The sequence below is a fragment of the Prionailurus bengalensis genome, chromosome B4 (genome assembly GCF_016509475.1).
Source record: "Prionailurus bengalensis isolate Pbe53 chromosome B4, Fcat_Pben_1.1_paternal_pri, whole genome shotgun sequence".
In the NCBI taxonomy this organism is placed as follows: domain Eukaryota; kingdom Metazoa; phylum Chordata; class Mammalia; order Carnivora; family Felidae; genus Prionailurus; species Prionailurus bengalensis.
Genome location: NC_057358.1, coordinates 49,059,196 through 49,086,838, shown reverse-complemented (window position 1 = coordinate 49,086,838; position 27,643 = coordinate 49,059,196). Strand labels below are relative to the sequence as shown.

General features: G+C 41.2%; 1 protein-coding gene and 1 long non-coding RNA gene across 6 annotated transcripts in view; one reads left to right on the top strand and one right to left on the bottom strand.

Annotated features, from left to right (window-relative positions):
* The window catches only part of EPS8 (epidermal growth factor receptor pathway substrate 8), a 192,956-nt gene extending 179,379 nt beyond the window's left edge, over positions 1–13,577 (top strand). For all 5 annotated transcript variants that reach the window (XM_043561938.1, XM_043561935.1, XM_043561939.1 and 2 more), the window contains 4 exons: positions 1,777–1,999; positions 9,069–9,249; positions 10,391–10,520; positions 12,301–13,577. In XM_043561938.1, the coding sequence (XP_043417873.1) occupies positions 1,777–1,999; positions 9,069–9,249; positions 10,391–10,520; positions 12,301–12,414 (648 nt within the window). In that variant the 3' untranslated portion in view covers positions 12,415–13,577. The remainder of the gene's footprint in view (positions 1–1,776; positions 2,000–9,068; positions 9,250–10,390; positions 10,521–12,300) is intronic.
* Positions 12,688–27,642, bottom strand: LOC122472420. Its single transcript, XR_006294430.1, has 2 exons — positions 20,581–27,642; positions 12,688–20,349 (listed from the first exon to the last, which is right to left on the bottom strand). It is a non-coding gene; the product is annotated as an uncharacterized LOC122472420 (long non-coding RNA).
* Position 27,643: the final 1 nt, after the last annotated feature.

Here is a 27,643-nt window from a genome sequence, read left to right as displayed (position 1 = left end):
CCCCCTCTGTATATCCCAATAGCTGGCAGCATTGCAAACCCTTCTTTCGGTTCTGCTTTCATTTCTGCCTGATACCCTTCCCACCTTCTTCACCCCACTGGCTGGTGAGTGGTAGCTTTTAGAGAAACAGCAGAGAAGAACCGGGTTTCTTCCCACACCGGTTTCCACAGGTGTGACTCATTTGCTGTGAAGGCAACTGTGATGATAGTGTGGTTTTTTTGTTTTTGCTTTTTTTAAAAATTTTTTTGAGTAATGATTTAATTTAAAAACGGTGTGTGTTGTGTATTTTTATGTTTTTCATCTCTGTGGAAATTGGGGAGCCTTCTTTTAAAATCAATACCACCTTATATTTGGGCCAATTTAGGAATTAAAAGTACATACTGTTCTAAACAAAGGACCAGATTACCAAAAGGCCTACGTTTTTGCATTTTTTTCTGCTAATCTTGAATAGTAGCATAATTAAAATCATGCCACTGCAGTATCTAAACTTTACCTAAATGATAAGTCATTGTTCTGTATCTTTGATCTTACCAAAAAACGCAAAAAACAAAAAGCACCCAAATACTGCCTTTTGAGAATTTGGAACTTGTTATATTGCAGTTATTTATTAGTTAAGATTATTTTGTTTAAAGTTTTAATTCTCCTGTGTAGTTTAATAGGGAATATACATAAATAAAGTTTTCTAATAGCCTAACAATCATGATTTAAAACTTACTGAAAGTTATTGTGTATTTTATTTTATTTTATTAAAAATTGTTAATGTTTATTTATTTTTGAAAGAGAGAGAGGGACAGAGTATGAGCAGGGGAGGGGTAGAGAGAGAGAGGGAGACACAGAATCAGAAGCAGGCTCCAGTCTCTGAGCTGTCGGCACAGAGCCCAACGCGGGGCTTGAACCCACAAACTGTGAGATCATGACCTGAGCTGAAGTAGGACCCTTAACTGACTGAGCCATCCAGGCACCACTGTTATTGTGTATATTAACACATTCACCTTTTTTAATACAAATCCCCACATGGACTGTTTTTAATATATGTTTTTGAGTTGCAGTCATAAACATTTAAAGACCACACCATTACCCTCCCACCACTTACCCCACAGCGTTCCTGTTTAACAAGGAAAATTTCTGATTTTAATAAGCTAACATTAAAATGATGGCAGAAAGTGTTAAGGCTTGAAAAAATTAACAGCATTTTAAAATTATTTATTGTAAAACATAGTCCTGAGATATTTTATCTACTGAGATATTACCCTTTTTCTTAACAAACTACATGGGAAGCAGCAGAATTAAATATTATTTAATCTAGCATACTTTTAAACTGAGGATTAAATGTTGCTTTATGTTACTGATATTTAAACTTCCAATGCAATTAGAGGTTAATATTGATGGAATTTGTAGAATAATCAGAAATCTTTTGACCTACCCTGGTGTTGTGTGATTCCAAGTTCAAATTTTATTTTTTTGACGTTTATTACTATCCTTAATACTACTGTTTCCTAGTAGTATATCTTTTTGACTTTTTAACTTACATTTTGAATTTGAAAAAATATGTAGAATACTTAAAAGATGATTTTTAATGATCATTCTACCATATAGGATTGGAGGTGTGTGTGTGTGTATGTGTGTGTGTGTGTATACACACACACAAATTGGCTATGGATTTGCAGGTAAGTTTACAAATAAATAGCCAACAATGTCCTGTTGAAGTATAAATTGTTTTCCTAGCCTAGGTTTTATATTTCTGCAATTTCTAATTAATTATTTGTCTTTTTATAGAAACAAAGGATGGAATATGGTCCAAGACCAACGGATACTCCCTCTGCTCCATCACCTCCTCCAACACCTGCTCCTGTTCCTGTACCCCTTCCTCCTTCTACTCCAGCACCTGTTTCTGTGCCAAAGGTCCCAGCAAATGTAACCCGTCAGAACAGCAGCTCCAGTGACAGTGGTGGTAGTATTGTGCGAGATAACCAGAAACACAAACAACTTCCGGTCGACCGTAAGTTTGCCAGGGGGGCAAAAATATACAGTTTCTTCTGTGAATTAAAAGCACTGCTAAGTAATAAAATATTGTTTATTATTAGTTCTACTGGTATTAAACATTATCCAATATAAATAGTGGTCCTTTATACTTGCATGGTACTTCACAGATTGCAAAGACTTTTCATCTAGTTTCTTGTCCTTCAGGTAGTTCTAAGAAGCATGAAGTTCTCTCTACTCTCTATTGTATACATGTCTATGCATATTCCACTATATTGTGGTGGTTGAATGCAGACTCTGGTGCCAGACATACTCGAGTTTGTACAGTGAACCACCACTTATGGCCATGTGACCTTCAAGAATTTAATAATCTTCTCTATACTTGAGTATCTGAAAAGTGGGGGAGAATAATGGCGTCTGCTTCATAGGATAATTGTGAGGATTTAATGAGGTAATGCATTTAAAGCATTTAGATCAGTCATTCTCACCCAGAGATGGTTATATACCCACCCCCAACGAGGGAACATTTGGTTCCCATTGTCTGGAGACATGTTTTCATCACAGTGGGGTAGAGGCTACTGGCATCTAATAGGTAGAAGCCAAAGATGTTTAGCAACATCCTACAATGAACAGATCAGTCCCCCTACAACAGAATTATCTGGTCCAAAATGTCATGGATGCCGAGGTTGAAAAACTCTGTTTGACTGTGACCAATATGACACACAGTAAGCAGTCAGCCAGTGCTCGCTGCTGTCATCCTCAGTGTCATAATCATGGTGTCCCGGCTCTTCTTCCTCATATTTGCGACACATACACACTCACACTTGCTTGAGAGAGTCAACCTGCCAATTCCAGCTTCAAATTTGCCCTCCAATTGAGATTTCATTTGATTTAGACTTCAACTTCATATTTTCATAAATTTAAGTTTGATTTTTCACATGAATGTTTCTGTGAAAACCAGATTTTAAAAACTAAAAGAAAAGACACTATGGCAAACCTTGGATTATCCTCATTAGTGCCATTAAACGGCAGTATAGATAATTTAAGAATTGAAGGTACTTCTAAGGTAATTTTTCTTATTATTTAATCTTCATATTATGTTTGTATAAGTATTGTAAAATTACTTTGCCTTACCTATATTTGACAAGTAAAAATTCCTGGAACACTAGAGCCGGGAAGATATTTCCTCAATATGATAAAAGTATATAAACAGTATCTGTGTGTGTGCACATGCACCTGTGTGTGCGTATGTATAAAGGATGTCTGTCGTTCTTTCATTGTGGCCTCTCCTAGGTCTCAGTTCTGGGTTCTTCTCTCCATGTAAACATACTTTTACTGCAAATGATCAGTCCATTTCCATTTCTTTCAGTACTGCCCATATTGTTAGAGAAGGAATGACTCCCAGATTTGTCAAATCTCATCTCTGCCATCCAGATACAAGTATTGAACTGTTAACTTTAAAGCTGAGATTCGATGATTAGATTCAAAGTCAAATGACTGGATCCTTCACTCCAATTTTCACCCTACATTTTGCTTATTTCAGTAAATCAGAGCCACATCTATTCAGTTGTGGTCATTCTTGATAAATTTTTTTTAAAAATTTAAAAGAGGACACGTATGTTACTGTTTAGTTCTAGAAATCCTGGCTAAATGCCATAAGCATTAGCCTACTTTTATACATTACTTTCTTTCCCAAAGTAAAGTTGATCCGTCACCTTCTTATCTATATCCCGACCTTACCAAAAGACGAACAGAAAAGTGACGTTTCAGAGAAATGGTGAACTGTGCTGCAAAAACTGTGTGTGTGTACGAGAACATGTCAGTGTATATAAGCATAATATGCTGCTGAAGTTTTTTGAATGTTTGTGTATTCTTTTAAAAGATGCTTTTACTTTTTTTCAAAGACACTTAAAGACGTAGTTTTGAGATGAGAAAGTTCTATAAATATGTTTATTGATTTCCCTAAGGAAAATTTTTCTCCTAGAAATGAACATTGTTTTTTCATTTTTACCACAAGTTTATAACCCGTCCCTTCTTTGCTACGTCAGCATAGTGATCTTTGACACTGTGGACTGTAGTTAGTCTTTCTAGGCCTAGGTCAGACTCCATAGGCATCTAGCCCCCATTTGGAACAGTCTGTGGGTTGGGACAGTTTGTTCTTTGTCCTAGTCTAAGAAACTAAGAATAACCTAATGGGAAAGAGGCATAGTTTGAATACTTTCAAGATAGACAACTCTCCTGATAATTGTGACTCATCACTTTCAAATCTGTTTTTCATAAGTAAAAGGGTGACATTGGCATATAAAGTATAAACCTTTCTTCCCAAATTAACATTTGCATGTTTTTCTTTACAATAATAAAACGTTCCATGTATTTACACAAAGTTCTCTTTAAAGATATCTCACTCAGAAGCATAGTTTCATATTAAATAAATGTATTTCTTTTTCTAAACGAATTATTTTCGTGAAAGCTTTCTCCTGAGCACGCTTTTGGAGAACGGTTTTTCTGAATCAATGTTGGGGCTTCTCAAAAGTCTTTTAGATCCAGACAGACATACCAAAATGTGTATTTGTCGATAGCCAGGTTTCTCTCAAACTAAACCTTTTATGCTTTCCTATATTCTCTGCTTACTGCTTAGCCTTGTGATTAAAATGGAAGGAACTGGAAAGTGAATACTCAAAAAAAAAAGTTACCAAGTAGCCATAAACAAGGAAAAAAGTTAGCATGCCTGTTTTATAAAATTTTTTTTAAACGTTTATTTTATTTTTGAGACAGAGCATGAACAGGGGAGGGTCAGAGAGAGAGGGAGACACAGAATCAGAAGCAGGCCCCAGGCTCTGAGCGGTCAGCACAGAGCCCCACGCAGGGCTCAAACTCACGGACCACAAGATCATGACCTGAGCCGAAGTCAGCCGCTTAACCAACTGAGCCCCAGCATGCCTGTTTTTAAAATTTAGCAGGTAGCAGGAGTGAGACAGAATGACACTTCTTTTGCTGAAGGTAACTATGGTTGCCTATTCAAACTGGCTGTTGGGAGCCATGTGTCATAGAAGCTATTCAAATTGGTTTATCGCAGGATTTAAAAAGGTTCTCCTCTTATCACTTTTGAAGAAACCAATGCTTTAGTTATTTTGCATTTCTTCCACTTCCTTTGAAATGTTAGTCCTTTTATTTGGATTTAATCTTTTGTAATCAGAAGTGTTATTTCAGAACGAGGTGTAGAGTTAGTCTGGTTTGTTATTGTGTGCTAGAACATTGCAAATGGAAACCGAAAGTCAGGAGCACAGCAGAAGTTTTTGTACTCCATGGAAGGTTATGCTGTGGACCAGAGATGTTCATGCAGTAGCTAAGTTAGTAGATAAGAAAACAAGTCTTTTAGTGTGGTGACGCTTTTTCTCTCTGATTTCTTTGAGATGTACTCATATTCTGTGTGGCAGTATGATGCAGTGAGTTAAGAGTTATCTAGTGAAACGCATGTAGTGTATTACTTAAATGATCAGTCAGTAATATTCCCTCACCCTCCCTAGCCCCCTCTTCTTTCTCCCTCTCTCCCTTCATTTCTCCTCTTTCTGTCTTTTGCCTTCTTCAGAAGGTTCCCAGAATGCCTAAGGCATTAAAATATTCGACTGAAATAACACTTTTTGGTTATTTCATATTTTCATTTACTTCTCAAGGACTTGAACACTTTCTGAAACATTCTCCCTGGGGGTGAAAAAAAAGAAGAGAAAAGGAAGAGAAAAAAGACAAAAAAGATCATAGAACAGTGGTCACAAAAAGCTCCTTTAGAGGCCAGGTCATTGCCTGTTGCCAAGGTAATCAGTTAACTGGATTACTGTATCAGTTTTTGTATTTAATCCTTGAAGGTAGCATACAAATAATGTATCTATATCTATATCTATATATATATATATATAGATATGTGTATGTACATATATATTTAATGTGTCTATTATATATGTAATATATATAATATAATCTGTAATGTTTTAAAATACACAAATACATTATTCCCTTTCCTATACCTTCATTTTTTCCCCATTTTTCTCATAAACATATGTGCATATACACATATTTCCCATAAGCATAAAATGGGTGGGGGAGAGGGATAACATGTAACCTAATCAAAGGTAGATTCAATGACTTTGATCATAAAGCAACCGTGAGCTGAAAGTCAGGAAATCCAGTTCTAACTAAATTCTGCTAATTAACAACAGTGTGATCTTGATGCATCATCTCTCCTCTTTTGACCTCCGTTCTCTTAGCTATTAATTTAGGAGTTTGTATATGATGCCTTTCAAAGTCTCACTTAGTGAAAAAGTCAGCAGAATGCCTCAGTCATTCATTTACTCAGTGAGCATTCGCTGAATATTTAACTGCTCCAGCAGTTGCAGGCAAACATCCCTTTTCTCTTCAGGCATGTATTTTGACAACAAGAGATGGCTACCTAAGTGATTGAGTTGATGAGGAATATTAGAAGGGGGTAAGTGGTTTTGGAGAATAATAAAGCCATGTGGATGGGAAGTGTTGTTGGGAAGGGGGTTGCAATTTTAAATAGGAGAAATCTAAAGGAGGGGAAAGAATAAACTGAGTGGATTCTGGGGGAAAAGCATTCCAGGCAGAGGCCCTTAAATTTCAAGAGCGTCAAGGAACCCAGCGTGAGTGAGAGCAGAGGGCTCCAGGGGACAGTGGAGTTACCTCAGGAGGTGGTTCTCTGAGGCCTTTCACTGGGAGTAATTTGTATTACTTGGAAAGGTTTGGAGCAGAAGACTTGCAATATCTGACTTATATTTTAAAAAGGCCATTTTAACTGTTGTATTGAAAACCGAATGAAGGTGCACAAGGTGCCATGGTAGAGAATAGAAGGAAGGCCATACATAGGCCCGTGGCTCAGACCAAGCCGGTCACAGAAAAAAATGGAGCAAAGTGGTTGGATTTTTCGTACATTTTGACGATAGGACTAACAGAATTTGATGATGGATTGAATGTAATAGAAGACAAAGGGGAGTCGAGCATGACTCTGTGGCATTTTGCCAGAGGAACTGAAAAAATAGAATTCCCGTGAACTGAGCTGAGAAGTGTAGCATAAAAGCAAGCTTCAGGAAGAAGAGAAGCCTTTCAGATTTGGACATGTTATGTTTGAGCTACCTAATAGATACCCAAACGAATATATCAAGAAGATGGCTGGCATTTATGGCTTCAGAGTTCTGACTAGAGAAGTAATTTTGGTAGTCAGCAGCTTTTAAAGGGCATACGGCTCGTTGATGGAGTGAGGGCAGGCAGAGGAGAGGTCCAAGCATTGTGCCTCAACATTGCTTACTGGGGAGATGAGAAGAATCAGAAAAGGATACTGAGAAGGAGAGGCCAGCGAGACAGGAGGAAAATCAGGTGAGTGTGGTGTCCTGGAGGCCACAGGAAGAAGGCATTTTAAGGAGTGAGCACCTTCTTCATATGTTGCTGGTAGGTTACGTGAGACAGTGACTGGGAATTGACTGTAGGAGTTTAGCAAAATGTAGTGGAGGGATGGGGCCAGAAGTCTTATTTTTTAACAGTGAGTTCAAGAGAAAATTGGAGAACAAGAATAGGAGTCAGCTAGTACACACAGCTTTTCATGGAATTTGTGAAAAGGGGAGCAGAGAAATGGGCAATAGCTAGGAGGCACATGGGGTCAAGAAAGGGTTTATTTAAAGGCAAGAGGAACAATCACAAACTGATAGTATTTGTATGCTGATGAAATGATCCAATAAAAGAGGAAAATGGAGAACCTAGGATAAGTAGAGGAGAAATTAAATAGGCAGAGGAGAGGTGCCTGGGTGGCTCATTCGGTTAAGCTTGTGACTTCAGCTCAAGCTCAGGTCATGATCTCACGGCTCGTGAGTTCAAGCCCTGCATTGGGCTCTGTGTTGACAGATTGAGCCTTGCTCCTGCTTTGGATTCTGTGTCTCCATCTCTCTCTGCCACTCCCCTGCTCCTGTTCGTTCTCTCTCTCTCTCTCTCTCTCTCTCTCTCTCTCTCAAATATACATATAACATTAAAAATAAATAAATAGGCAGAGGACATGGGGTCTAGTGCACACATAGAGGGGTGGCCCTTCCTTAGGAGCACAGAAACAGTTCATCCATAGTGTAATAGGGAGGGAGGGAGAAAGAGAGAAAGGAAGAGAGGGAGGGAGGGAGGAAGGAAGGAAAGGGAGAGAGGAAGGCAGGGGGAGGGAGGAAGGAAGGGAGGGAGGGAGGGAGGGAGGGAGGAAGGAAGGAAGGAAGGAAGGAAGGAAGGAAGGAAGGAAGGAAGGAAGGGTGCACAAGGAAAGTGCTGGTAGGTGAACCACTAGGGGAACTTATGGAGGTTCTCTTATAACTTATTTTATTTGACATTAGGAAAGTGAAGTCATCAGTTCAGGGTGAGAATTGGGAAATGAGTGTTGGAAGTTTGCAGAGAAAGAAGATACTAAATACTTGTCTAACAGTGGTCTAGGGCACTTGTCTTACTTGGTCTAGGGCAGATTCTCAGCCTTGTTGACACAGGACTGGATAATTCTCTGTTGTAGGAGACTGACAGGGACACTGTAGAATGTTTTGTGCATCCCAGGCCTCTACCTACTACATGATAGTTGCATTCTTTCTCCTCCTCCCCTCTCATTGTGCCATCCACAAGTGTCTCCAGTCATTGCCAGATGTCTCTGGGGTCAAAATTTCCCCCACTTGAGAGCAGGGGCCTAAGGAAATGCAGTGCTTTTGTCAGGAAACATTAACAGCATGGTTGAGGTTCATATTCATGAATTTAACATGAGATCATTCAGCATTGTTGTGTTATATGCAGTGTGCAGGTGCAGGCACAGAATAAGCAGAAAGTGAGACTTAACAAGGGGTGGGGTTTTACCAAATGAGTACAAAGAAGAGAGAGGAGAAGAGCCAAGGAGTGATTTCAATAATTGATCATGAGATTTGTACTGGTTGAGGATGAAAGGGAAGATGGTGGGAATGCTAGATTATAAGTCCAGTTGGGGTCAAAGGATTTTTGGCACTGGGTTCTAGAGAGACTGACGCATGTTAGGGGTTTTCAGAAATAACCTACTCTGTGTTGGTGTCTAGGAAGGAAATCTCAGATGGAGGAAGTGCAGGACGAGCTCATCCACAGACTCACCATTGGTCGGAGTGCCGCGCAGAAGAGGTTCCACGTGCCACGGCAGAACGTGCCAGTTGTCAATATCACTTATGACTCCACACCAGAAGACGTGAAGACGTGGTTACAGTCAAAGGGGTTCAGCCCTGTGTAAGTGTCTCTGGGAATACTTTACACTTCTTTGTGTAAAATCTGCCTTCTTTTCAGTTTGGTCGCTAAGACGCCACAAATGACTCTTTAAAACTTTGGGAAGCCCAGACTGCACGTGTTCCATGCTCAGGAAATAGCTATAGATATTTACAGCTAAAACTCTATACTATAATAATAACTACAATTTGGTGGTGCTCTATTTTGTACGTGATGGTGTCTGCTTACCATCGGTCCCTTAAGCAAACTGTCAGTAGCTTTGAGGTGGTAACTTCCTTTCCCTCACATCAGGTTACACAGGGGAGGACAAAGGTCTTAGCTAGACTCCCCAGACCGTGGAGGACATATCTTTTTATCGACTGCAAAATTTAGATTCTCAGCCAAATAAAAAAATAAGTTACCTATCGTAGATTATAACGTAATAGAGCTTTTCCCTTGGTAAACCCATAGTAAAGATTCTATTTATAGTCTAAAAATCTGAAAATAATAAATGTGTATTTGATACAATGAACTATTTCAGTAATACATATTTAAGGGAACTTTAATATTATAAACTCACATACCCAACATGAGTGAATGAGATACACAGGTTAGTCTGTTGCCCGGTTACTATAAAGTTATCTGTTCCCCCTATGAAGCACTGTATTTCAAGGAATTGGTACTCAACAATAATGGTACTAAACACAATCAGCTCCTTTTTGATACTTCATAATCATCTTATATAGCCTCAAGGTCATCATCACGAGAGTCCCTTGTTAGTGCCGTAATAAGTACCAAAGTACCATTTTATAAGAGTTTCATTGTATGGAACACTTGGAAAAGAGAGGTTATAGCAGGACCAGAAATTTTTTTTCTTTTGTTTTAGCTAGATAATTAAAAAAATTTTTTTTTAACATTTATTTATTACTGAGAGACAGAGCATGAGCATGGGAGGGGCAGAGAGAAGAGACACAGAATCCGAAGCAGGCTCTAGGCTCTGAGCTGTCGCACGGAGCCCAATGCAGGGCTCAAACTCACAAGCCACGAGATCGTGACTCGAGCCAAAGTTGGACACTCAGCCGACTGAGCCACCCAGGCACCCCATGTTTTACCTAGATAATATTTTTAATGCTGCATTTCTTTTTCTTTCTTCTGTGTTTTTCAGGACTGTCAATAGTCTTGGAGTATTAAACGGTGCACAGCTTTTCTCTCTCAATAAAGATGAACTGAAGACAGTCTGCCCTGAAGGGCCCAGAGTCTTTAGCCAAATCACTGTACAAAAAGCTGCACTAGAGGTAGGACTTGTCAACCTGAGGTGGTGTTTTTCTGCATTAATCAGGAGTGTGGTCTGCAAATTGAAAGCTCTGAAATCAGCTGTTGATGTCCACATTGGTTATTTTCCCTTTCACAGAGAGCTGAATTAGATTTGACTCAGCTTTTACAATTTATCCTTGGAGACCATCAATGACCATTTGCAGGAAGATTAATTTATCATAAATGCTCCTGTAACATGAAGCTTGGAGCATATGCTTTTGAACAGTTAATGAAAAGCCCAATGTGCTGATTTTATATGCATTAACTACTTCTGCAGGAATTTAAATTTTGACACGATAATGGACATTCACTTCTAAGTGAGTAAATGCCTTAAGAGGCCAGAACTCTTTGGCCTGTTCTTAATATTGAGTTTGGAGGATTCCAGTAGGTTAGTGGTTTTAAGGTCTTAAAACTCTGGCTTTGTGTCTTAGGTCTTGTTATATATCTAAATAATCAGAGGGACAATAGTAGGTAGGGATCCCTGAAAATAGTGCTGAAGAGTAATTATTTAGTCCTAGCTGTGTGTACAAAAGGAAGAGAATGAATGTTTTTTAGATTGAATATCCTTAAGCTTCCAATATCCTATTCTTCTTAAAATGGGCTGTGTAAGAGTAGTAGTTTCAAACTGTTATATCTCACAGCTCTTAATAACTTTCACAAAATTATGCTTCGACTCAAATGAAAGGATATTGGCTTTGGTGTAAAATTGATACATAATTCTCTCCAGCAGGTGTATCATCTAAATTCAACAGTTACATAAGTCAGACTGAAGTAGCTTCATGCATGCAACCCTGTAACCACTCTTAGGAGAAATTTTATTTCCTTGGAAATGTTTCCTATGGTCCTGATCTTGGGAGTTCCATATTAGATGAATCCCCGGGGTGTTCTGTATTAGGCTTTCTTTCTGTTGAATCTGAATAAGAATTATATCTTTTCTGAGGCAGTTTTTTTTTTACCATTATATATTTTAATTTTATTGAGAGTATATAAAATTACTTCTTAAGAGTAGGATAGAAAGTTCCAGAATTCCCGAATTCCTTGGTTTCAGACTGCCTATACTTTGTCCTCAAAAGTATCTCTTGATCTCTGGCTTCCATTCCTCTGGATGTGAGCTGAGGCGGACTGAGTACCTGAGGTTCTTCACCTTCCTCAACTGCCTTCCCATTATACCCTTCTCTTGCATCTAGTCCATCTTTTACATTACTCATCTGAGTTGCCAGAAACTTCCATTGATGAGAGCAGAATAAGGAGGATGCACAGGGATCGTAGGTAGGGCTTGGCAAGGAGGAGAGCTGACATGATGTCAGAGGGTCAGAACCTTCGTGTATTCTGAAGGGAACTTTGGCGTATTCTGAGCCCAGTCTCTGAGCCTAATTTAGAATCCCCTAAAGGCAGATGAACATCTTGCTGGACTTAAGAGGGTTCTTTGATAATTCACCATCTTATCATGTTTATTGTATACATATTTTCTTTCTCCCAGGGAGTCTGGGGCATTCCACATACATTATTGATTTATCTTTATCATGTTCAAGTAAAAGGCATAGTGAATGAATTGCCTTAAGACTTCCCATAAATGAGAAAATGATTCATGTGATGGATTAGTGAAGTCCAGAAGCATCACTTACAGGAAGGGCAGCCTTCAGTTTTCCCCAAGAGATATTAGAGGAAAAACAAAGGACTTTTACCCTGAACCATTTCATTACATGACCTGCAGCTTGCACAAACCAGTAACCATCTTGTCTGACCATGTTTAATTTTCAGGATAACAGCGGCAGCTCCGAGTTGCAAGAAATCATGCGAAGACGACAGGAAAAAATCAGTGCTGCTGCTAGTGATTCGGGAGTGGAATCTTTTGATGAGGGGAGCAGTCACTAATTTGTTTTTAAACTCCATTGAAATGTTTGGCATTATTCCAATGTGCTTTGTTTTAAGAAGCCATGAAGGGAATGTCAGATCCTTATTTCTTGGAATACTTAATTTATCACCATAAAGCAACAATGCAAACATAAGAAATCAGAGGACTTGTTTCCTGGCCTATTATTTTTTATTAAAACTGAATAATTTTAATAGATGTTCTGCCCTTGGGAAATATTTTGCCTATTTTACCAAGGTCAGGTTTCCTTTATTGGATTAATTATTTCATCCCCATCTCAGTGGATAAGCCAGCATTTTTTTTTTTTTTGACAGTGGTGAATTTATTTCTTGCAGCAAAACAAAGATATTGCCCATGATTTAAAATCTGTTGATTTCAGTTTTGCCCATGACTCTGGTGTCTGTCATTCAGACTGTAGCTTACTGTAGGCTAGCCTCTGCTTACTTAGGTCTCTTCTTTGACATACTCAATGATAGAATTATTTACATTTATTTAAAGTTCTTAATGCCAACAGTTTTTTAAAAAAATCAAAACATTTAATGAACTGTAAAATACAACAAGGCCTTGGACATGCAAATATAAACCTATGGAACATTCCCAAGACATTTTATGTATCATGGCTCTGTTGATCACAACTCCTTGTATAGCCTGTGTTTTGATTTAGTTTATATTCTGCTTATTATCTATATTGTGTTCTTATATATGAGAAAGCACAAGTGGAAAAGAGGTCATATGCCGTCAGAACGTATCACAGGAAGTAGCCCACATTGGTGTGCGTCACAGTATTTTGCTAATGAAAGCCTCAGTTCTGAATATTGATATAAGTAGTTAAATGGATATTGGGGCCATTTTATGTGTTTATCTGTGTCAAGTTTTTCTGGTAATAAAGAAACACTTAATTTACACATATTTTAATCCTGTGAAAGATTCTAGATAGAGAAAACAAAGATACTTAACCTTCAACAAATGTTATTTTTGGAAACACAATTTTTGTCATTAAATGTTATATTATTTCACATATATAAAACAGATGTTATGTAAGAATGTTGTATATTTTAACATAAATCCATTTAGAGAGATTATCTAGATTCATTAATTTTCATAGTGCCTTTTTCACATGAGTCAGCTGGAAAGTCTGCAATAAACAGTATTTGCTGTATGTTAATAAATGGCTTCTGTCTCATTGACAAATGGGGTCTTTGGTATGTAGACTGTGGATCAGGGTTGAATGGAATGGGAAGAACAGAGACCGCCCTTTTTTTATTTATTGTGTTTTTGATTGATTTCCAGTATATTTCGGAGTGGGTAAAAACCATTCTAGAATACTTTATCCACTGGTTTCTCTTCTTTCCACCTCTCTTGTTTCATTATCTTTTCCTTCTACCATCTAGTCAGAACTGGTCACAGTAGTAAAAACAAAAGTGCACGGCACTTACGATTACTAAGTGCTTCCACAGAAATGCTTACTGAGGTTTCTGCCGTAACTCTCTGAGTTTTATTTTGTAGATAAGGAAACAGCTTCCCAGGTCTAATTTCCCCCCAAGAGAATGATGAACATGACTCTAGATCTTTTCCATGTCGTAAGCACAGGCACACATTTATAACTTGGCCCTTATTGAAAATCTCTGAAAATGTGGAAAATCTTCTCTCGATAAGACAAGAGAAAATAGATAGGAAAGGTGAGATAACCTGAGTGTACTGTGACATAAGTGATATTACAAGAACTGGTGTAATTTATAAGGATGTCCTTATGCTATAAAACTCCAATGGAAAATAGCACCACAGTGGTGATTACAGGAAGCAGTTACCTCCTTCTGGGCTGTGGTAACAAAGGGGAGAACTGGGCTTAACAGAATTTCGAATCTTTGAGGGAGAGGGACTGCAGACTTTGGATCCAGACATCTGAGGAGTTTGGTCTGTGGTACCTGAGAAGTTTAGAGGAAAGACCCCACAGCTGGTACACAAACCTCTGAGAAGGAGGCACAACCTGTCTGGTGCCATTGCCTCAGGAATTCAGATAAGAATTCAGCTGAGGAAACAGTGAAGCAAACCCACAGAGCTGGGATGCAGACCTCAGGAGACCACGCCAGCCAGCTGGTACTCAGATTTCCTTGAGGGCACAGTGAGGCTGCTCTGGGAGTGTGGGGGGAAAACAAACAAACCGGTAACTGGAACCTGCTGGGGATCAATTGCTACTTCTAGAGTAAAGAACTATTATGAGGGTGATGTTAATATGATCAGGAAGTAAAACAGAAGGGAGCAAGTGCCTTGCCCCCTCTAGCTTCTTGTCTGCCCATAGCACACTCCTTGGGCAGAATCTGTTGGGAACACACCTGGCAAAGCCCCAAATCATAAACATGAGAAAAGGGGTAGATTTGAAAGAGCTCAATAAACAATCCATTCCAGTTCTGGCTACTTGGCCTGTATACTTACTCTTCTATACTTATTTGAGATTCCATCTAATAATTTTTAAAAGTTCATACTTTCACCTAACAAGATGCATTCATCCTTCTCTTGTTTAAATGGTATTTAACTTAAAGAATTGGTTAAATAGGCAAAAAGACAACACTGAGTAATAACAGGACACAGCTTCCACACCTTGCTCTGGGGGAGCAAAGGAAGGGTTTGGGTTTATTAGCATTTAGAAGTCTGAGGGAAGGGACCTAGAAATCTTGGATCCAGAGCCTTGGGGGAGGCACCGTCTGGCATTGGTGCTGGTGCTTCAGGAGCACAGAGGAGAGATGCCATGAGGAGCTGGGACAGAGACCTTTGAGGAGAGGATTCTGGACACTCGATGCTCGTATCTCTGAGGGGGTGTAGTGAAGTTGGTTCTGAAAATGTAGGAGGGGGGAAACTAGAAACTAGAATCACCCACTGCTACCGGATTAATTGCAGCTGCCAAACTGGTGATCTCTTGACTGGTTAAACCATCTGATTATGGCGTGGCCTTTGTGTAGTTTTCTTCTTGTTCTTTGTGTTCACTGAGCGTCTTGGAATTGTGGGATCGCAGTTTTTACTAAATTTGGCAACATTTTCAGCAATTATTACTTCCTTTTTTTTTTCTCTGTCCCTCCTGCCTTTCTAGCCTTGAAAGTCTCCCAGTTGCATGTATATTAGACCATTTGATGTTTTCCCAAGTTCATTGATGCTCCTTTAATTTTTACCCAGTCCTTTTTCTCAGAGTTTCATTTTGGGTGGTTTCTGTTGCTGTCTTCAAGTTCACTACTCTTCTGGAGTTTCTAGTCTGATTTTAGTCTCTTTCGTTGTATTTTTCATTTCAGACATTAGAGTTTCCATCTCTGAAAGCTTGATTTGATATTTCAAAATATCTCCCATGTCTCCATTTGCTCAATATTTCTTTAACTTTACCAATCATAGAGAATACAGGGGTGCCTGGGTGGCTCAAGTTAGTTAAGTGTCCGGCTCTTGGTTTCAGCTCAGGTCATGATCTCACGGTTCATGAGATTGAGCCCTGCATCAGGCTCTGCACTAACAGTGCAGGGATTCTCTCTCTCCCTCTCTCTCTCTGCCCCTGCCCTCCCTCAAAATGAATTCTAAAAAAATCGTAGAGAATACAGTTAAAATATATGTCTTAATGTTCTTGTTTATGGGTTCTATCATCATAACTTACAGGTTAATTTTAATTGATCTTTTTAATGCTTTATGGAGTGTTACTTCTTTGCTTCTTTATGTGCCTGGTGATTTTTAATCAGATTAAAGACATTGTAGGTTTTGCCTTTTTGGATTCTTTTGTATTCCTATAAATATCTTCATGCTTTGTTTTGGGATGCTGTGAAGTTACTGGGAAAGAGTTTGGTTCTTTCTGATCTTGCCTTTGTTAGGTGGAACTTGAGAGTGGCATTTGCATTAAACCTAATTTTATGCCACTCTTGAGGCAAAACCCTTCTGAATACCCAACCTCTTGTTCCATGAATCAGCATGTTTTCTACTCTAGCCAATGGTGATAAGAACTATTCCTGGTTCTGTGTGAGCTCTGAGAATTGTTCCTCCAAACCTTTCAGGTGGTTCTTTCCTCAACCTTGAGCATTTTCTCATGTGCCTGCACTGGTTCATTTTCAACTTAAGTCTCTGTGGAGATCCTATAGAGAGCTCCAGAACTCTCTATTCACACAGCTTCCTCCTCTCAATTACTCTGTGCTATGAACCTTAGCCCCTCTGTCCTTGCTACATTATAAGATTTGTGTCCTCAACTCAAGGAGTCTGTGAACTCCCAAGTGGGCTCTCCCTCCCTGCAGTCCAGGTTGGAGACAATATCTAGGTAGAAAGCTGGAGCACTTGTAGGGTTTTTTTCGTTTGATTTTCATCTTTCAATGATCACAGCCATTTAATGCCCAGTGTCCAGTATCTTGAAAACTGTTCTTTCCTAAATTTCATATGTTTTGCTTGTTTTTTAATTTTTCAGGCTAGAGGGTAAATCCAGTTTCTCTGATTCCATCTGGGCCCAAACTTGGAGTCACCTTGCTTTTTAAAGTACACATTTCACTGAATATAGAAATGTAGGTTGCCAGTTTTTATTCTAGAACTTTAGAAGTGTTATTCCACTGATCTGTGGCTTCCATTGTTCGTAATGGTAAGTCAGTCACCATTCATGCTTTTTCCTTCTGGCTGTTTTCAGGATTTTTTTTCCCAGTGTCTTTCATTTTCAACAGGTTGATTATAAAGTTAATAGATGTAGTTTTCTTGGTATTTATCCTGTGTGCACCTCAATGAATAATGTTTTCCCATTATCGAAGCCCATACTCTTTCCAGTACTTTTTTCTGCTTTCTCTCTTCCTCTCCTTGGCCTCCTATTTCATGTATATTAAGCCAGTTGATATCATCCCAGCAATCTCGGTGTCTCTTAATAAAATTTTTTTCCCATTCTTCAGATTGGAAAATTTATGTTACTATGTATTCAGGCTCACCAGCTCTCCTCTCTCCTACCCCTGTGATCTTTTTTCCAACATGCTGTTAATACAGAGTATTTTTCTTTTCAGTTATTGTATTTTATTAGTTGTAGGTTTTACATTTCATGCTGTTATTTAACTTTCATTTCTGTGCTGAGACTATCTGTTTACTCATTAAAATATTTCTCTTCAATTCTTTGAATGACTTAAAAAAAATTTTTTTTAGCACATAAAAGCTACTTTATAATCCTTATCTGCCAAATCCAACATTTGGGTCATCTCAGGCTCAGTTTCTATTGATTGCTTTTTCTCTCTCCCACTGTGGGTTCTAGTTTCCATTTTCCTTGCATGTGTAGTAATTTTTTCTTATTACATACCTGGCATTATAGATATGTTTTATATACTCTAGAACCTGTTATCTTTCTTTGAAGAGTATTCTTGTTCTGGAGAGCAATTCAGTACTGGCTGATCACTTTGAACTTGTATGTCTTTGATTTTATGCAAAGGATGGATCCTGATGGCTCAAAGTGTTTCACAAGGTCTTCTCACTTGATTTGCTTTATCTACAAGGTCTCTCTGTTCTGCATATCTGGTTATCGCTTAATTTTAGGCTTTGTCTGTACCTGTCAAGAGTAGTTTTTACTGTGGAGTCTTCTAAGGAATTCCTTACTTCTAAGGCATTCTTACTTCTAAGGCATTTCCTTTTTTGGGCGAATTTCTAGGGTGAATCTATCTCAGATAGATTCCCAAAGTGTTAAAGGGTGTTAAACAGGTCTCTTCCCTTTTGCTGGGCTGGACCTCTACTGTCCCCCAGCACAGCTTCCGCTGGTAGCTCTATTCCACTCTCACCCTTTGGGCAGCCACGCTCTGCTAAACACTGGGTGATGTTACCCTCTGCAAACTGGGGATTCACTTCCAGATTTCTGTGGCCAGTCTCTGCACAAATAGTTCCACTCTGGTGCCCTTCTTTGGAAATTCTAGCCCCTTCCAGTGCCCTGACCTCTGATCTTTGCCTCCTCATTTCAGCAGGACTAACTGTTCAAGCCTAGCTTGCTGCACTGTTGGGGAATTATCCCCAAAGAGCCAGTGAGTTTCCTTATCCCAATGACTGTAGTCTTATACTGCTTATAAGAGTTGAGCAGTAAATTTTCTCTTTCCCTCCACTTAAGATGCACTGGGTCATAGGATACTCTAATCACGTAAAACTCTTCCTTCCAATACTTTTCTCTAAGAAAATCTATAGGAAATTGAGATTCACTTGTTTTCGAAAAGTAAATTTATAGAGGCTGCATGAGGGATTATGTTAGAGTTCTCACCAGAACTGGGTCTGTGCACTCTCCTCTCAATGCTCGTGCAAGGAGACCGGAACAATATTAGAAAGTATGCCTTTGGTTCGGTGTGGGGATGGGATGGGCAATGAATCAGGGCTCCTGCCAGGCCCAGATGGTCCTGGTCCAGGCTGGTCCCATGAGCTCTTTCCTTCCTGACTGTAGTCCCAGGCACTTGGCCCAATTCCTGCTTCTTTCCATGTCCCTGAAGCCTGGCTGCGGAGTGGAGCATGATTTCTCCAACATTAGTTATTCCTGTCATCCCCCCAAATGAATAGTCTCTTGCAGATAATGGAAAAACAAGGAATAACACACACACAGTGAGAAATTAATATGTATAGCTTGTCCTGTTGTAAAGTTTCTTACTTTAAGCTGGTATCACCCGCTAAGTCCTTCTGCTCCCCATCTATTCTAGGGAAAGGGAAACAAGAACCGAATTCAGTACCCTACAATCTCTCACATTACAGATTTTACAGATAACGAGGCTGAAACTCAGACATAAGTCAAGTAGTTTGTACAATGTCACACAGTAAGTAGAAAAACTAAATTTGGACTCCGCTCTCTTGGACTTTTGCATATCCTACAAATCTTTACCCTCAGATATCATAGGCCAGTGTATAAAAAAAATTGGAAGCATAAAAAGCATCCTTTCAAAACATGAAATTTTATATAACATACCACTGTATCAAACAGATAAAGTCAGAGCTTCTGTCGCCGATGCTGCAGAGAGGAGACAACGGAGCCTCATTTGGAAGCCCCTGGCCCAGGTCTCATAGGTTCCCTCCTCCACAAAGGCCCTTGCAGGTGAACATGAAGCTTTATTGGGAGCTGATTATTCCATGCCCACAATTAGATCTGATCTCAGCATTTACACCGTTGGGAAATTTCAGGTGGCTGACCACCCCTTCAAAGGAATACTTTATTTAGACAGGAAAATAGCCTTTGGATATCATCTCTTTAGTTTCATACATAGGCTTTGAAGTAGACATTATAGAGGATGCTGATAAATTGTCAAATACTAGCTGATCCTGGTCCCAGTTTTCCTGGTGATGGCCGGGCTGGAACCAGGAAGAGGTACACATTTGCTGCAAGTCAGTCTGTGGTGTGGTTTATCTAGTAAACAACAGTGACAGGGTCTTCTTCGGCTCCCCGGAGGCATGTGGTAGAATCAGCGTGACCAGTCACAAGATGAAAGTGGCAGAGCCATTGAGCCACAGGCGAAGACAATTGCCACGATCTGTTGTCTAGCTTACAAAATATAGCCCTTTGCAAGGCGACAAGGTCTAGAGTCTTAATGACAGCAACCCAGTATTTTGCAGCCAATAAGTGAAGACACATTTCGCATCAGGAAAGCAGCCCAGGGAAGTGAATTTATTACCTCTTCACTACAACCAGTCTTATAGGGCAGAGTGTAGACATTTAGGTAATTCATTTCATTTGTCTTGTAGCAATAGGAAAAAGAAAAAAAAAAAAAAGAAAAATGACTGTTGTTTTATGCCTTGGTGACAGTGCAGTGGATTTACAAAACGCAAATTAAAACAGCTCTCTGGAAATTGCTTGGGTGCTTCTCACTTCTTTTAGCAATCGTCAGACTGCGTTTCCCACACCCCTGTCAGATGTACGTGCGCAGGTGGGGCCTCCCTTACCGAGTGGCTGACCCCCAGTGTGGCAGCACTCAGCGCGGAGGGTTTTAACTGCTAACCTGGGGGGCGCCTGGGTGGCGCAGTCGGTTAAGCGTCCGACTTCAGCCAGGTCACGATCTCGCGGTCCGGGAGTTCGAGCCCCGCGTCAGGCTCTGGGCTGATGGCTGAGAGCCTGGAGCCAGTTTCCGATTCTGTGTCTCCCTCTCTCTCTGCCCCTCCCCCGTTCATGCTCTGTCTCTCTCTGTCCCAGAAATAAATAAACGTTGAAAAAAAAAAAATTAACTGCTAACCTGGGGAGCGGGCCTCATGGACGGGATCTCACGAGAAGTGCTCCCGCAGGGGATCCAGGAATCAACGGGACACGCCTACTCTGGGGACGTCTCGGTGCTGGAATGAGCGGGAGGTTTGGTGTTCGGAACCCGCCGAGAGGCTTGGAGAACCGGACGGCATTTACGCCATGCAGACGCTGCCAGGCCCCCAGCTGGTGCTTTACACAACCAGCTCTGAGTCTCAGCACAACTCCACGGGGCTGCTTGTACTTTGTGGGGACACTTGGGCTCAGCGGTGGTGACTTCTCAAGGGCCCCCTGCTCTGACAAGCACGGGCCGCTGGAACTCCAAGTCTGCCCTTCAGTCGTCACTCCGCGTCCTCAAACCGCCAGGCACCACACCAAGGGCTTTACGTGTAATCCTCAACACGACCCTGTCGGGGAAACTCTTCTTATTCCCGCTCACAGACAAGGAGACTCATTCTCTCAGGCATCGAGCGGTGTCCCCAGGGGCGTCTGCTCACTCCGAGCCTGTATTCTTCAGTCCACCCAGGAGGGTTAACTCGTAACTCTTGCATCTTACAGTTTGTACAGATCAGCCTCTTTGTCTTCGAAGAAGTGGTCGGCTTTTCACACATTGTTTTATGCTGTGAATTTGGACAGCTTGCCTGCCCAATTACAGACGTTTTCACTGAATGCGAATCAGGCCGTGGCATGGCTTTGCCTCGAGTGGGGGTTCTGTGCACCCAGACGCAAAATACACACTGTTGATGCACCGGGTAGTAGAGAGGCAAAGTAGAAAGTCAGGCCCGGACCATCTGGAGGACCAGCTCCTGCTTCGGCACCACATGCCTATGACCCAGGAGTCCACACTGGGTCACACAGGCTGCACCTCCTTTATATTCTGAGGTTTGTGACTGTGTGTGGTAGGAATGGAGGTGAGGGTTCACTTGTCATCCTGGGGAAACTAACCCAGCCCAGTTCAGGGACCAGCTCCAGATGCTCTTACCAAATCTATTCAAGAATTCCAAGATGGCCCTTGGAGACTATGGGAGGTTTGTCCCCGCCAGCTATGCAATATGCTGTTTCTCCAGGTATTGTTTTCAGCCCCACCACATGTTTCCTTTATCTTCTTGAAGCCCTGTCCTACCATAAAGCTACCATCACCATGCCTATTTCACAGATGAGATAACTGAGTCACAGTCAGGCACAGAATCTCAGCTCAAGTCTCTCTCCATCTACAGCCCCTTGTTCTAAACTGATCCACCCTGCGATGCTGCTTCCCAAGTTCACTCACAGGTTAAGGGGGGGGGGGGGGGGGACGTGATCCAGTTTGGTTTTGGACATAAAGGGGCCCTTCGAGACCATTCTGTTTTCTATTTGTAAAGGCAGTAGTGGTTGCAGTGACCTCTCTGTAGTTTAAATGGCCCTTTGGACTTTCTGGTATTCGTAGAAGTGAACAAAAATACTTTGTGCCAGCTGGCTTTGAACTTCTAGCCGCTGCTCTGGAACCTACCGTGATGTACAAGACACGAAGGCACGGCTGGCTGAGCTTCACCTCCCTTGCCGAGCCTCACGGCCTCCTGTGTGTTTGGGCTTTTATTGGTTGGAAACCACTGTGGGGCCTGTTGTTCACAGAAACCCTGGACTTTGATTCAGAGTCAATAGCCTCATTCAAGGCTAAAGACCTCAAGTGGGGTTCTTATATAATGGTCTTGTTATAGGGTTTAAAACGGGGTGACAAAGAGAAGGAGAGATCTAACGTGGGGGAAAACCACTTCTGGAGAAGAAGGCATATATTTCCATAGAAAACTATATTTATTAAAAGAAACATCATTGCTCCTGTGGCCTTTTCCTGAGCACTTGTTTGCATTGTGGGGTGACCTTGCTCTGCCCTGTTTCATCTCTCACCTGCCTTCTGGGAACTTTATTGGGAAGTCCACACCACTGCCCAGGAAAACTCCCACGGTAACTGAAGCCACACACAGTTGTAAAGCATAGCCTGGTGCTGCCATATTATTTAAGAGCAGGGTGACAGCCAGAGCTGACGATACCATAATCACTGTGAGAACACAATGGAAATGTGTTACTTGGTCACATCATGAGTCGGTGCAGCAGGCATTCATTCCTGCTCCAGGTAGTGATTTGGGGCCCCAGCCTCCTTCTGTATTTTTGGCATCACCATCTTGATCTGGAGGGATGGAAATAGATAGATGATAGATAGATAGATAGATAGATAGACAGATGGACAGAGATGGAAGGTTGCTCCTGGGTGATCATCAGGGGTCACAGGCCAAGGAGTGGAGTTTAGCATTTCTGCCTATCTTGCCTTGGACAGCACTAATCGCAAGTAGCTGGAAAATGTAGCCCCAATAGGCTCTGTTACGTTTGCAGGAACAGTAAATTCATTGCATTCTGCTGAATAACACATGAGCTGGAGCTGTCTGTGGAGGCTTGGAAAGAAATTGTCACTTTAGAGTCAAGTGAAAAAGAAACGTTTCAGAAGGCAGGATTTGAGGTTAGGTTACTCACATGGGCCCTGGTGAATGATACAATGGGTTTTCTGAATGCTTGCTGATTGCAAAATGAGTGTACATCATTAGCATTCCTTAATATAGTTCAATAGTCTTTAATATTTTAATATGGCAGTGTAGTCTTTTTTGGCCCTTCAAGAAAACAAACATCTATCCTGCTCTTGAGCCTGCATTGGATGCCTTATGTTTTCCTATCACAGCATCTGTAACACTTTGTTGCCCTTAGTTTCACTTCAAATTTCCCCAAATAGAATGTAAATTCCTTGAGGTAAGAACCTTGTTTCATCCATCTTCACAGCCCCAGTGCCTCGTAAGGGATGTTGAGTAAATAAATCATTTTTCGAGAGGGTTAGAAATCGGCTGTTTCTCAAATTGAATGGCTTGAAATTAGGTCTCTGTCCCAAGCAGCTCTGGACTCTAGCACTCACACAGCACCTGCCCTTTTACCAAAATGGGAAAGTGACTTGGGCTTCAAGCCTATATCCATGAGAGGCACAGACTCCTACATCGTTAGTGTCAGTAAAGTCCTTAGATGTGCAGACAGAGGAAGGGAATGCTGGTAATGCTTTCTGACAAATGAAGCGATGGACTGCCTGGTGAGGGGGCAATCCTACATACTGGAAGGGTTCAGTAGAAAAGAATCCGCCATCTTCCAGGGAGATATATGATGATTCTCATCAAGGAAGAGGGACTATGTCACGGTCTGTGGTGACTGATGAGCAACAAAGACGATGGGAACCTAGTATTGCTGTTCTATAAACCATAGGGGAAAAGCCCAACACCATTATCCTCACTGGCCCCTCACTGCAGAAAATATATTAAGTTTTGAGATATATAAGTGAAACATGTTGAAGAAGTCTTGACTGATGTTTTCTTGGTCCTTCCAACAACGACAAAATTGATTCCATGACATATTTTTATATGTCTTTTTAGAAGATAGCATATGGCACCGTTTGTGCTTACGATGGTGCCTAGCCTATTGCACGGGGTCAAGAAACCTTTCCTTGGTTGGTTGATTCATTCAACATGATTAGGTAAACAAATATTTGTTGAATTAATGATTGAATAAACAAAGGAACCTTCCTTTACTCCGGGCTTAACAGTCTCACTTTTCTCAAGTCTTGTAATTTTGACCTGTTGTTTTCCACATCCCTAATGGTTCTGGTGACTGCCTTGGACAGCCTGCAGTTTCTTCTTCTCCTTCTTTTTTTAAAAATGTTTATTTATCTTTGAGAGAGAGAGAGAGGGAGAGAAAACACGGGAGGGGCAGAGATTGGGAGCCAGGATCCGAAGACAGAGGACACCACAGGATGCGGGGCCCGAACTCACGGAACCGTGAGATCATGACCTGAGCTGAAGTCGGACGCTTAACCGACGGAGCCACCCAGGCGCCCCTGGACAACCTTCAGTTTCTTAATGTCCCTGGAGATATGACTCCCCGAGCTACACACCGTACCCATCTTTAATTGAGGGCCCCGCCGGGATCAGGCCTTGCCATTGCATGGGCTGAAACTGACAAAAAGCCTCTGGCTGTTCTGGGAGGCCCAGTGTCAGAGATGTCATAACTTAAGTTGTTTTTCAAATGCGTCAAATGCTGTGAAAAACTAGGGGTAGGAGTCTGCATATGTTATGTTTTGGTTGCTTTATAACCCCTTTGGCCAAAGTAGATGTTATATTTAGTCCCGGGCATGGCCTCTGGACTCTGAGCCTGTGCCGAACACCAGGCTAGAAAGCTGTGAGCCAGGAAGCGAGCCAGCTAATTTGAGGCACATTACATCAGACGTTTCCTGAGGTGGAAAGGAAGGCCTCCTTGCTAGAAAGCAGGGAGGATTTTGGCTCTTAGAGATTGGATTCAGTAACTTTAACTCCTTGGCTAAGGGCCAACCCACTAGCAAGCAGCTATCATATGGTCTGCAAAAAATTCAGATCCAAAGTCTCCAGATCCTGCTTTATATGTTAATACCACACCTTCCTTGAGAGATGGATTGCCTTTGGGGGAGTGGGAGTGGGGGGGGGGGCAGGGACAGCTTTTATAACAAAAGACATTAGAAAATCTGATAAAAGATTTTATAAAAGATTTAAATAATCTTACTAGCTTCTCTCATTTTAAATTTGGAGGGGTAACATTGACTTTTACTGGAAAATTTATAAGCCTTGAATCAAAATGCTGTCCTAAAAAAATGTTGTAATTCGTCACTTTTCTTTTTCTTTTTCAAGTTACATAAAAGCGTGTGTGGTGGTGGATATGTTGGTATTAGATATTAAATTTATAAATTAAGCCTTCATGGTAGTTTCTCAATTAACTTCAGAAACTGACTTTTGCAGTGAGGAAATCTGATCTCAATAGCACTCCAAGTTAAATATTTTGTGATGATAAAGTCTTCCTCTCTCTCTGTACCACGTAGGCTAGTATGAACTGCATGTGCTAAGCGCCTCTATGTTTAGAAGGTTATAGCACAACTCAGATGATTACAAAACAAAACACCTTATTAATAATACAGAGGTCCTGGCAGCCTCCGCTCTGAATGCTCACACTGAGTCCTGGAGTGAAAATGCAGCTGCTTAAAATGGTTTTAGGGTACCTGAAGGGACGAGATACAGAACATCTTTGGGTGAATTATCATGCTGATACTCTTTATACCTGAAAAATAGAGAGCTCTGAGGAGGTCACTGCTACAGTTGGTGAACTGAGATTCAGGAGAGGCAAGTTCCAAAGGCATCTGTTGGGATTAAAATCCAAGACTTCTCGGGTGCCGGGTGGCTCTGTCGGTTAAGCACCCGACTCTTGACTTCAGCTAGGTCACGATCTCATGGTTCGCGAGTCAGTGCACAGACTGCTTGGGGTTCTCTCACTCTCTCTCTGCCCCTCTTGAGCTGTCTTGCATCTCTCAAAATCCAAGCCTTCTGATGGATGGATGCTTTCCCCACTCTAAATTCTATAGTTTCAGGAGCACCAGCGTACCAATGGACAAAGTGACTGCTGGGGAGACCCCTGAGGGAGCTATCTGGAAAAGTGCTTTCGTGTGCCCTTTCTGTGGTCTAAACTCTTGAGTCTCCAGTCTAAACTCTGGATACTTCATTTTCTCTTTTGGGAAAGTTGATCTGGTACTATTTGATCCCTGAAGGGGTGCTCAAGAAAAACATGAAATATTTATGAAGTGCTTTAAGTTTCAGGGGAAGTAATATTCCAGCCTACGAAAACGAAATGGATTCCGGCTTACCCATGCACCTTATCGGCTCATCCAAGTTTGCACACGTCACTCCTGACCTGTCCTTGTGTGAAAATCTAAGGATGTCACACATACACTCGCCACCTCTCTTTAGCCCTGTGTGTTCCCGCGAATGGAGTGGGTGATACATTATTAACATGTCCAAGAAGGGAAATGAAGAGGTAGGGGTGAGAAGAGGAGGTGGCAGCAGGGAGGCGAGAAGGAGAGGAAAGGAGGTAAGAACTGACAATGCCTGAGGAGCCCAAGCTGTTAACCTGCAGGGTGTGGGCATCTTCTGCTGTTCCCCCTGCAAGGTGAACCTGACACTCGCTGGCCAGGTCTTGCACAGAACTGTGCCAAGGTCCGCGGTGGCCAGGGCTCCTCGGTGACGAGAGACAGTAGGGTGTGGAGCTGTTCACTTGGCATCCTTCACCACCACTAAGGTCACCGATAAAATATTAAGCTGATCCTGGGTACATGGCTTCATGAAGATGATCGGGAATGAAGGGAAGCCAGGGCGAGGGGCAGCCATCAGATCAGATGCACAGAGGAGAGCACGCGCATGCGCACGGGGAGGCAGGACAGCCACGTTGCCACAGTGAAGCAGTCAGCTTGTGTTTACTTTCCACTCAGAATGTTTTCCTTTGTATATCCGTACCATCACCTCTTGTTTTTTAAGGAAGTGACACAAAATAACAGGCTTCACAATGCCGTCAAATGTCACAATACACAGTCATGTACTGGAATTGTACAAAATCGGAAGAATAAAATGTTACTAGTTAACACTGGTTAAAATCAAACGGACAACCAAAAATGAAACCAAACGAAAAGAAATCAAACGCTGGAATCCATAGAAACGCCTGACAATATTACCCAAAAATGCCGCCAAATAATTGTCCTAGCATGCTGCAGCTCATTGCCATAACTTCATAAGTTCCCAGCTCTTTGGGGGAAAGAAAGTGCGTTTTCACAGCCTACAGTTCTCAAAGAAACAGCTTTCACATGTATGCAAGTCAACAGATAAAGGAATGCAAACTCCAGGCACCAGGGTTGCTCAGACAGCAGTGGAGTCTAACGAGTCCTTCTTAAAACCATTCTGAACCAGATCTGATTTGTTGAAAAAGAATCTGGAGGGTGACATTAGTTCAAGAGGGCCAAGGAAAAAACACTTAGCTGTTAATAAGGAAAAAAACCATCAAGAACTAGAACAATTAAGACTTAAATATTTTTCCTACTCTACTTTGAAGCTGAATTACAGCTCTTCATATTTGGAAAAGATATGCAGTTGATCCGTGGGTACAACCCCTCTCTCTTCCCCCCTGCACCCTCCCCCCCTCCTGAT